Here is a 12,089-nt window from a genome sequence, read left to right on the forward strand (position 1 = left end):
CGAGGGTCTCAGCAAGCTGACCATTCAGCACACAGAAACCCACAGTGGTAACAATGACGACCGTGCATAAAGGCTGAAAACTCGCTGTACAAGAAAGGAATACATTGAGGACTGAGCCCTCCACGGCCACATCCAGGAAGGCTCCCAGAGCCGTCAGGATGGCCACGTGAGATGGAGGCCTGCTGGGCAGGGCCACGGAGGAGGATGCGGTTAAGAAGGGAAAGGGGGACACGAGCCAACGAGACGTAAGTGTGGTGATGACAAGAAGGGGGTGGGCTATGCAGGCCCCAGGGAGGGGGATGCCCTGGGCCAGCGGCTCTCCCCAGCTCCCCATTTAACAGCTCGATGCCGTGGGGCCCAGCACCCATCACAGAGCTTCCATCGTCACTGTGGATGGTACTACTCATCAGTTAAAATAGGGTCTTCTGCATTTCAGTCCAGAATTATGATGTTGAATCTGGTATTACCACCAGAAACATCAGGTGATTCTCCGAGGAGGAACCTACTCTCCTTGGTAAGGATTTTCCCCAGGAGAGTCTGTTCTGCACAGGCCCTGTATGCAGTGCCCGAGAGCCCAGAGATAAACAAGATCGTCGCAGACTCTCCTCCGGGAGCTGACGGTCCAGTGCAGGAGTGGGCTCGTGAACCAGACAGGGACACTGAGGAGTGTCCACTGCGGGGGTGGAGGCAGCGAGGCTTTGCTGGGATGGCCCGGCTGCTTCGAGGGAGGGCACCCCGGTGCCACCTGAATCGAGACCTGCAGCCTCGGCTGGGTGTGGCAGGAGTCCGTGGCAGGGACGGGACGTGAGGCAGAGCAAGTCCTCCTGGGCAGAGGGGCCGAAGCAAAGAGCCCCATGAAAGGGTCCTCTGCCACACCAGGGCCCTAAATGGCGTGCCCATGGAGGGGTGGCAGGAGCGAGGGGCCGAGAGAAGAGTGCCGGGCTGGCGAGGAAGCACGGGCCAAGGGTCTTGAACGTTGTCACCATGACCAGGATTTTGACTGTTTATCCCAGGAACCCCGGGAAGCAATGTTTAAAGCAGCTTCTGAGCAGCGTGGCCAGAATTTCCAAGAGCAGAGATCACTGTGGCCGCAGAGCGGGGGACGGAAGGAAAGAAGGAGGGGCGGCCCAGAGCAGAGGCCAGTCGGGAGACCTCTCTAGCGGTCCGGGCGGGACGGGGGCTCCTTTGGACCCGGGCGAGGGGGTAGTAATGGGGAGCAGAGAGCACATCAAAGATACACCCGGGATTAAAATCGAAAAGGCCTGGTGATGAAGAGGATGGTTCCCAGGCTTCTGACCCGGTGACAGTGCCACAGGTTTGCTCAAAACCGAAACACTCGATAGAGAAGGTATGAATTTGAGCTTAGGGGGCGCCGAGAGGCACACGGGAGCACGAAAAAGCTGCCCTTGTGGTTCTGTTAAAACGGCAGGTGGGTGAGCACGTTTACGCGTCAGGAGAAACGACCCAGGGCAGAGACAACAGGTCTCGGAGAGCCAGCTGGACCCCGTTCTTGAGAAAGTGCAGGTGGAAGCCGCGGTTCTGGGCCAGAGAAGGGGGGCGCCTCGTTTCCCAGAGTGGGGGGAAAACGCAGATGACGCGGGGTTAGGAGGCAGGCTTGTAGGTCTGGGGGCCAGAGGGTGAAGAAATCGGTGGCTTCGACTTTCTCAGGGCAGTGGGAAAGGAGCTCGGCTACTGGGAAGAGGGAGGAGCGGAAGGACCCTCCGACGCAGCTACTGGGTCAGCTGCGGTGAGTGATGAGCGTCGATGCAGGGTTCCATCAGCTGCTTGACTTTCTGGGCGCAGGTGGTGAAAGGTGCATTGTGGGAGATTCAGGAGTGCGGCCTGGCCGGGAGGCTGAGATGAAAAGCCAGCGAGCCAAGGGACTGACAGGACGGCAGCAGCGCTGCTGAGCTGGGAGGGAGGCCTCCCGTCCCGGGGCGCTGGGCTGAGTCGGGAGGCAAGGGCTAGGACAGGAGGTCCCAGTAAGATCCAGCAACGCCCTGAGATCGTGCCTGCGGATGCTGAGCAAATATTGACCAGGTGATTGTGAAATACAACAGAAACAGCAATATTCTTCATAAATTCTTTGGCAATCTATTGGAATGTAGCACTATTTTATTTTTAAAGGTTTTGTTTATTTGACAGAGTGAGAGAGGGAGCACCAGCAGGGGGAGCAGCAGAGGGAGAAGAAGATGGAGCAGCAGGCTCCCTGCCGAGCAAGGAGCCCCATGCAGGGCTCGATCCCAGGTCCCCGGGATCATGACCTGAGTCGAAGGCAGATGCTTAACCGACTGAGCCACCCAGGTGCCCCTAGGACATAGCGTTCCTGACAGTATTGGTGGCACAGAAAAGCATTACTGCACAGGTAAACCAAACCAAGAGAGCTTCCTTGCACTATGGTGAGAGATCAGTTAGCTTAGTAAAATTTTTTTTAAAGATTTGATGTATTTATTTATTTGAGAGAGAGAGAGGAGTAGGCAAGAGCTGGAGGAGAGGCAGAGGGACAAGCAGAGCCCAAGGCTGGGCTCGATCCCACGACCCTGAGATCAAGATCTGGGCTGAAACCAAGAGTCAGACACTCAACCGAAAGAACTACCCAGGCATCTGAAAAAATGGGAGTTGCCACTGAAAGGCTAGGCATTATAAGCTACTTGCATTTTACCATTGGCGATGACGTGCTATCTCTCTATACCAAGGTGGTATTTGCAGAGGACTTTGCCTGAGACCTGTCTACTCACAAATTCGGTATTGAACAAAATGCTTTCAAGAAACAGAGGACTAAAACTGGGGGTGGGGGAGCAGGGTAATAAAAGACTTAGGAACGAACATCGCATTTATTCCTCCAAACTTTCAAACTACAAGGTTTAAAATAACTACTTCACCAGGAATAGCTCGGGGCCAGATGGTACTGAATCCAGCTCCCGTCTCTCTTCCCAACCAGATCTGATCATTCTGCACTTGCGAGCCCTCCCAGCAGGCACCGGCCAGGACGGGGTTTAAAACTGAGAAGGAAAATGGCCGTAGGCGTGCTGGCAAAGCATTTTTCAGAAATCTGGTTTTCCCTTCTACTCCTAGATGCTCACTATATCTATCTCCGGCAGAGTGAAGTTGTGTTTTGTTTGTTTGCCCTTAAGAAAACACACATCTATAAATATTCCCTGAGTTGCTGATGCCAATGTTGGAAAAGAGAGGTGCGGCCTTAATTTCAAATTAACTGATTAGAGTGAATAAGGCAGTTTAGTTCATCTCTCAGAGGATGGATAAAAGTAAGATCAGGACAAAAATCTCTAATAACTCACAAAGAAAATTAACAAAACTATATCCAGAGAGGACGTGAGCGAGTGTCCAGGCATACGCATGTGTGAGCAAACACACACACACACACACACACACACACACATGCACACAGTGTTAACAGGAATTAATTTAAATTACTTTCAATAGTGATTCTTGGAGTAAATGCAATTAATTTGGAAATGTAATTGTTGGTCTTTAGGGAGGTACTAATGGTCTGACAGTAGATTATTTCAAAAAGGTGGCCACCAGACTAGCTTGTATGATGGGGGGAAACCAGGCAGAAATGCATGGAAATGCTCATAGACTGGAACCGAGAACTGGGAAAGGAGCTTAAAAATCAGCCCATCCCCCCTCCTCTGTGAAGAAACGGTTCTCCCGAACCCCTGATTGTAGGAACTAGGGCTGATTTATAGATTACGGGAATTACATCTAATTTTCTGCTGAAATTTTCATGCAGGATCCTGAGTGGCAGAAGAAAGGAAGTAACGTGGAGAGCTGGGGCTGCTGCCAGCGCCAGGCTCCACAGAAAGGGCAACGTCGGCCTTCCTCTCAGAGCACGTCCAGCCTCCTGGCTTTTGTGAAATGTGGGCTAATGACGCAGGAAGGGCAGCCGTGTGTGGCGTCTACACGAGAAACGACATGGAAGAATTCCCAAGAGCTCCCTCTAGAGCCAAGGGACAGACCGTGTATTGGGAGACCACACGGGGGACCAAGTGTGCCCCCAGCTGGTGCCCACTGACCACCAGACACATGTGTGCTGGGACCCGATGGCCACGTCACAGGCGAGTTCTGTAAGCCTCAGGGCCCACACATCTGACGCTGAATGTCAATTCCTACCCCCTCCTTCTCGCAGGGTTAGACGTGCGTCTCCTACAAGAGGTCTCATGCTCCCCCCTGTTCAACACACCTTCCCTGATGTCCACGTTCGGCTGGAGTAAGGCAGGAAGGCCCCCGCAGAGGGAATGCACGTCAGCGAGGCAGGAGGGGGCTCCGGGGAGCTCCGATGGACACACAGACCGTACTTACCTGAGCGATGACATCGGAGATCGAGGCACATCCCACCAGGAAACTGTATTTGTGTTTGAGGAGAATGCCAGCATGGGTCCATGCCTGCCGGGATGAAGAGAATCTGGCATGAGAGACACCGTCGGGATCAGATGACTTCTGGCCGTTAGGATTTACTGGGCAATCCGGAAATAGACTGCTACAACCCCCCACCCCCACCCCAGAATCTTCGGAGCCCAGGACAAACCTTCCGTTGGTCAAATGATCATAACTTGGCCTGGTGGCTAGGTCCGCGTTAGATTTCTAAGTGGAACCAGTGACTGCACAGGATTTACTTAGTACAGGTGGTAAGGCGGACCAGGGCACTCACTAGCTTTCCTGGCAGGGAAGCTAGATGGATACCAAGAACGGAGGGAACACCCTCTCTCTCTGGGGCAGCCGGAATGACAAGGCAGAAACATTCGCCCTCTGCGAGGCGTGTCATAACGAGGGCTCTAGCTCGGTTCCGAGTTATTATAGTCATTACAGGTTCTCATCAAACCATGAGGGCTCTACTCTTTCCTTCTCTTCAAGTTGGGGCAGGATCTGATCTGACACTTTGCCTCGGGGGGAGCAGACTATGGAAAGCCCGGGGGGCCGGTGAGTTTGGAGGTCTGAAGTCCAAGGCAGAATCTGTGTGAGCATCACCCTTCTGACCCGGAAAGGCCACTGTGGACCGACACGGCAGTAACATTTCGTGTGAGCTTCACGCCATCAGACAAATACGATTTATTCCCGAGGTCTCTGTCGGGACTCCTGTACAGTAGCTGCCCCATCTACTTCCTCCCTCAGCTCACAGGTCTCAAGGTGCCAGACATGGAAAGAGACGCCAGCTGTCGATAACATTTGCAAACAGTGGCTTGTGGGCCCCTTTGGTTGACCAAAGCCATCGGGATGATCAGCTTTGTGGTTTTCAAACATTCTCTCTCTAACCAGGGGTAGGTGTGCAGGGGTGTGTGCTTGGGAAGATGACCTGGCTTTTTATCAATGTTCATTATTTTGTTTTTCACGAACGGTCTCTTACTGCTGGGTCTTTGGGGGCTGCTGATGATGAAACAGAAAAGTAAAGGGTGTTAATCCCCAATGTTCTGGTGTTACGCTGAGTTTTAGAAACTCTCTCCCGGCAAAGAAATACAGCTGAAGGGAAATGGAACATAGGGCACACGGATTCGCTTTTAGTCCCAAGTCCCTGAAATCACGTATCACTGTAATTCTTCTGTGTGTCCACAGAGCCCCCATACAGATGGGGGCAGGCCTCAGAGCAGTATTGGGCCTCTGTCTAGGAAGTTGGGCTTCTACTGTTTCCTGATTCCAAGCACTATGGGGCGCCCTTAGGTCAGCATGGGGCACTGTTAGGGAATCCAGTTCTAGGAAATCAAGCCTCTTTGTCCTTTTTTTTGGAGCATGTGTCAACTGCCAGGGTAAATACAGAGTAAATTTCTTACTTGGTGATAAGTAAGAAAAAGAAAATCCAGGTACCAGTGCTCTGATGGCCCAATTCTTCCACCAACCCTGCCGCCACACCAACTGACAATCGGAGCCTTGGCGTGAAAACTGTGAGTTCAAGGTCACCATGCAGACTGGTGGGAAGCAGTCAGAGGTTCCATGAGGCCACGTCCATAAGCTAACTGCAGGCGGTATAGCAGTCCTGATACCATCGGAGAAGGTGGACCACTCGCAGTTGACCTTGGCTCATTCCTCCAAGGATGTGGGGGTTGGCCTCACCTTACTGTGGATGGATGCCCATTTACCTCACGCATCTACAGTATGTGAAACTTGAGGGGCGGGGTGCTGAAAAACTGTACAGACGAACGTATTTTTAAGTCTCCCCCCCAAAATAATTTAAAATGGAACCTAAAGAAGAGGTTTATTTCCCAGCATTGGACATTACTGACGATGTGTGTGTGTGTGTGTGTGTGTGTGTATAAAATACATATTTTTATTTTGGTTAAATCTCTTCTATAATTCTCAATAGCACAGAGGAATAGAGAAAAAGCATTCTCTGAGAACTCTCCCGTATCATGACAAAGAATTTAATCTATGGAAGTGAGCCACCCTTAGTAATGTAGTAAAGCTGGGTACTAAAGTCATGAAAGCCTATCCATATTTTCCAGAGATTCTCATTCTAAAATGCTTTTGGGTACTTAAGCCACACAAATGGTGAGTTTATCAGAAAGCTGTCCTGATCCCTTGATCCTGACTATATCAGGAAAGAACTTTATATTTAAATACAGCTTTCAAATAGGCTCTCTTGCCTCTTGCTAGAACTTTGTGGCAAGTACGACGATTCTCATCAAATAAATGGCCAAGATAGGCCGGTTACGAGTCTGGGGCCAGCTAGAAACCTTCTGTACTGCTGGTGGGCTTATAAAATGATAGAGCTGCCACGGAGATCAGGGTGAGGGTCCCTCAAAAATTAAACATAGAATTATGATATAATCCAGCAATTTTACTTCTGGCTCTCTACCCAAAAAGGATTAAACAGGGAGCTCAAGGAGGTATTGTATACCCATGTTCATAACCCATTATAGAAATAGCCAAAAGGTAGAAATCACCCAGGTGTCCACTGATGGAGGAATGGATGAACCAAATGGGGGTCTACGGCTAAAATGGTAAATTTTAGGTTAAGTACACCATCATTTTTTTTTTTTTTAAAGAAGTGTCCACAATTACTCACCATTGCATCCATAAAAGGGAAGGCAGCGAGATACAGGAAGGCCCGTCTCGTTTTGCTGCCCACAGACTCATCCACATGGTGCAGTTTATTGATAATGTAGTAGCCTAAGTCACTATAAGCTGTAAAGGGCCAAAAAACATACAGAACAATATTTAGAAAAAGTTATCTTTTAAGCTTTTTATCTCAAAAGTGCAAAAACAATGTTAGATGTAATATTTGGGTTTCTTTCTTTCTTTCTTTTTTTTTTTTTGGTGTAGAAAAAAGAGAAAATTAGATGAGCAAATGCAAAAAAGATCATGTCCAATCTTACCCCTCTGCTCAGCAGGGGTCCTGGTGAATGCTCTGGGTTCTAACACCCCAGCTCTTTTATGGGGATGTGGTGGGCGCGTGCTGTGGGGTATGTGTGTGTTTTAACATGAACGTGGGATCATTCCATATATATATTCTTTTGTAAGCCATGGCCATCTTTCCGTGATTTGCTCCCACATTTTAATGGTTGCAATGAATTCCTTTTTGTGGGTTTACTCGGCATCAATTACTCAATCTTCTATTATGCATTTAGGATGCGTCCATTAACTTGACATCCTGAAAGGGCACTTGATGGATCATTTGGAAGCTAAATGTTTATATGGAGCAGTACTTACTAAGAGGAAATTCCCAGATGTTGATACACCTTTCTTTTTCTTTTCTTTTACTTTTTTTTTTTTTTTTTCAAGAGAGGAAAGGGAAGAGGGAGAGGGAGAGGATGTCAAGCAGACTCCTCACCGCGTGCAGAGCCTGACCCAGGGCTCAGTCTCATGACCCTGGAATCATGACCGGAGCCAAAACCGAGAGTCGGATGCTTAACCACCGGTGTCCCCCGGGTGCCCCTGTGAATATGTCTTTTCAATAAAAAAATGGAAAGCCTTTTCACCGCTTGCGATTTGTTTTGTTTCACCCTTTGGGAGGAGCGTGCTGGTGTTGAACTGACACAGAGCGAATGAACTGGCAGCCGCAGGACAGATACAAAGGAAGGAAGAGGAAGGTCTTTCTAGCGGATTAGCTGGGCACTCTGGCAGCTGCTGTCAGCAAAGATGAAATAAACTAAGAGATTTTCACCTCATTGATAGATGATTAGACTATATCGAAAACCAACAATCTTTGTGTTTTCATACCGTTTTACATGGCGGTTTAATAGCACCGTTCCTGCTGTTTTCATTTTTCTATAAATACGAATATTAATGCAGTGGACAACTATAAAGCTGCTTTGAAATCGGAACAGAGACAGAATGCAGCGAGAGTCTCATTTTAGGTGAATAATAAGATCCTTCTCTCCACTTCAAAGTGTGGGGGATGACTTGGACCCCTGTGAACTAAGAAGAAACTGATAGTAAAGAAAGAAGCTTCCACTCCTTTTCGGCAGATTAGTCCTGCCTCGTGAGAACTTACAGTCAAGTCTTCAGTATGATCTCATGGATATTTACATGCACAAGTGGGAATCCCAGATGGGGAAGGAAAGCGATTTCGAGGCGTGGGGGGTGTGGAGCGGGCAGGACATCCCGAGAACGGGGGGATGGGAGAGGCCCTCTAAGGAGGGGCAGGGGGAGAACCAAAAGGTGAGCCGCCAGGGGAGCAAACATGTCAGATGTGGGGCGTGGTGGGGCCAGCCGAGCCACTGAGGCAGCGAGAAGGGAAATCCAGGAGGGAGTGTGTCGCAGGGCAGAAAGAGCAAAGACCTGGGAAGTTGGGACGAGGAGGACAGGACGCAGCTGTGAGGTCCACGCTGGGATCCGAGGGCGCACAGACGAGATTAGATGAGCAGATTAGAGAAAGCTTGACCTGACCCTGGGAGGCTCAGGGGAGGGGCAGGGCGGGAGCCCCACTGCCCACCTTCCCCGCCTGGTGCGAGGCGCTCAGACCCAGGGAAAGCGGACAGATGGAGACTCAAGGCCCTGGTGAAGATGTTCCTTAAGCAGGTGAATGGTGTACTTGGGGCACTGAAACCCGCAGGTTTTGTCTCAGAGTTTATTGTTGCTGCTGATCACGTGTACATTCGTTTCATTCAGCCGGGAACCAGCCACTGTGCTGGAACCTGCCAGGGGGGGACTCATCCCCAGCCCAAAGACTGTCCCACCCTCGCGGACAGAAGCTGCTGGCAGGTCAAGGCAGCCGAGCTGGCTGAGACGGGCAACGCCGTGCCAGTGGCGAGAGCCGGGCAGCTAGGAATAGCTCATGGGCTGAAATTCCAGGGTCAAGGTTAGAGCCCACAGACAAGGCCACGGAGTGCACTTGACGGACTCTGAGAGCAGGGAAGGCCGATATCTAGAGGTGAGACAGGATGAGTGAGCCCTGTCCCTGGGGACGGCAGAATGTGACCTTCTTCGGTGACAGGGTCATTGCAGCTCTAATTAGGAAAGATGAGGTCACACTGGAGCAGCGTGGGCCCCCAATCCGATGTAACTGGGATCCTTTTAAGAAGGGGAAATCTGGACCCAGAGGTGGACACACACGAGGAGAACGCCTCGTGGATGTGAAGGCAGAGATGGGGGGCGGGGGGCGGGATGCGTCCACACCCCCAGGAAGGCTCAAGGTTGCCAGCAAGCCACCGAAGCTCCCAGAGAGTCCCGGGGTGGGCATCAACCCCGCTGACAGCTTGAGCGTCCAGCCTCCAGCCCTGGGAGATGATACATTCCCCTTGTCTCAGCTCCCAGTCCGTGGTGCATCATTAGCACAAGCCCAGCAAAGTCACACAGGCGGCTTCTGAGAACGGGAGAATTATTTCCCGGGAGACTCTGGGACCCACGAGTCTGAGCTGCCGAGAGCCCGGCGTGCCATCTGCTTGTGAGGCCCCGGACGGCACAGAGATCGATACGTATCTGCTTCTCTACCTTCTGCAGATAGACCTCAGTGTACCTACTGATTAGAATATTTTAGTGAAAATGTCAAAAACAGTGCCTCTCAGCGAGAGGATAAGGAAGACGGACTGAAGGAGGCTGGGTGGGGAGCTCCGCGGGCCAAGCTTTCTGACTCTGCCTCTCCCGCCCCTTTGCGCTCCTGTGCCCTTGAGCGGTCTCTGGCCGGAGCCCTTGGCTGGGGGTAATTTGTTGAAAGTGCTTTGCACAGAGTCCATAATTACCAGGCTGGCTGCCCTAACATTCAGGGACGGTCGACTTCTATCAACTGCCCCACCTCGACCGTTCTGAGACAGCTTCTATTCCTTCTGAAGGGCAGAACACTCAAAAGAAAAATTAAACAAGGCTTCTGAACAAGACGTAAACAGATTTCATGACGTGACCACAGCAGGGAGGACTCAGGCCTGACCTTTTTGTAGGCAGACAGCTTTCGACCCCACCCAGGGAGAAGAAACCAGAAGGGCCATTCAAATCCCCAGCTCTTCTGCCCTGGGCCCATCAGGGTGACCGACTCTTTCCAGAATGAGTGGTTCTCAGGCTTGCTCACCTAATAGTTACCCGTGCCTGTTGCAAAATGCCTCGAAATATTAACACTAATCAAGGCAAGTCTATACACCTCTTTTCCTCTGGGAATTGAGGGGAAAGCCTTCTTCTGATTCTAGTAAGAGAATAATACGTGCATTTCCAAGAGGTGATTTGAGAACCTTTATTCTCATTCAAATTCCTAAGTTCCCATGCTTAAAAGTCTTAAAAGTATTCCTGCGACCCTGGTGGCGGGTATTAAGGAGGCACACATTGCATGGAGCACTGGGTGTGGTGCATAAACAATGAGTCCTGGAACACTGAAAATAAAAATTAAATTTAAAAAAATAATAAGGAGGGGCACCTGGGTGGCTCAGTGGGTTAAGCCTCTGCCTTCAGCTCAGGTCATGATCTCAGGGTCCTGGGATCGAGCCCCACATCCGATGCTCTACTCAGCAGGGAGCCTGCTTCCTCCTCTCTCTCTGCCTGCCTCTCTGCTTACTTGTGATCTCTGTCTGTCAAGTAAATAAATAAAATCTTAAAAAAAAAACAATAAGGAAAAAAAAAGTACTACCGATTATGCCATGGACTTCTCTGTTTACTACTAGGCTTTTCACAGAGGCAGATAACCTGACCCCCTGTGTTTCTAATGAATCATTTCAAAAGTGTGTGTGCTTCTATGGCTGATATTTAAATCACTTCCACACATAGGGTCGAACAACTTTTATGCATAAGGCACTGTGCCAGCAAACCCGGCTGTGCAGAGGCTGTGTACTGGCACGGGCATGGGACACAGACATAGGACACCCCTCTAGAGTCCCCATTGTGCAACCGTTATCTGGAACATACAGGTGTGGGAAGTACAAGTACAAGTACAAGTACAACCTCGAGCTGTGATCTTACTGTCGGCTCTGTCTCTGTAGCCGGTTTTCCCATTCCAATACCGCATGATATCTTGCTTCTCTCTAGAGATGTGCCTTATTTGTATCTGAATTCCCAGGATCTGCCCACTGTTTGCCACAGAGTCAGTGTTCAATATATACTGATTAAACAAATTCATGAATCCATCATCCCCAAAGAAGTGACTGGGGTAGACCGATTGCAAAATGTCCCCGATTCTTCTCTCCTGCCTATATCCCTTCTCGGCAATATTTCATGGTTCCTCTGGTGCAAAGCTGGAGTGTGTTTCCCTACTGCCTTGAACCTGGGCTGGCCTGGGATTTGTCTTGGTCGGTCACGCACGGTAACAGTGATGGCGGCCACTTCCAGTTCTTGGCCTCATAAGGCCTTGTAGGCCTCTATCTTCTCACTTGGGGTATTGCCACAGCTGTCCACACAAGCTCAGGCTGCTGGAAGAGAGCCCAGCTATCCCAGCAGAGGCCATCGGCCCAGCCCCTGCTGGCTGACAGCCCCCCAGTGAGTCCCGCCTCCTGATTCTCAGCAGAGCACAGAGGCATGAGCACAGTGAGTCCAAAAGAACCGGCCAGCCAGCCCCTGGTCTGGTGAGCAAGAATAAATGCTGTGTTTTGAGTCACTGAGTATTGGGGGGTTTGTTACAGAGCGATACGTTTTGAGACTACGCTAAAACTATTCTTGTCTAGCACCCTTGTTAGTTTCAGTGATACCCACGTGTACCCTTTCCAGGATGGGTCTGTAAC

The 12,089-nt window shown here is 50.4% G+C and overlaps 1 protein-coding gene across 1 annotated transcript in view; it reads right to left on the reverse strand.

The window, feature by feature from the left end:
- Positions 1-12,089, reverse strand: part of ANKH (ANKH inorganic pyrophosphate transport regulator) — a 127,599-nt gene that overhangs the window by 38,440 nt on the left and 77,070 nt on the right. The window contains exons 3-4 of the mRNA XM_004761211.2: positions 7,019-7,137; positions 4,324-4,407 (exon numbers count right to left, since the gene is read on the reverse strand). Of these exons, the coding sequence (XP_004761268.1) occupies positions 4,324-4,407; positions 7,019-7,137 (203 nt within the window). The remainder of the gene's footprint in view (positions 1-4,323; positions 4,408-7,018; positions 7,138-12,089) is intronic.

The sequence above is a fragment of the Mustela putorius genome, unplaced genomic scaffold, assembly GCF_011764305.1.
Source record: "Mustela putorius furo isolate JIRA1106 unplaced genomic scaffold, ASM1176430v1.1 tig00000589_pilon_pilon_pilon, whole genome shotgun sequence".
Taxonomy (NCBI): Eukaryota; Metazoa; Chordata; class Mammalia; order Carnivora; family Mustelidae; genus Mustela; species Mustela putorius.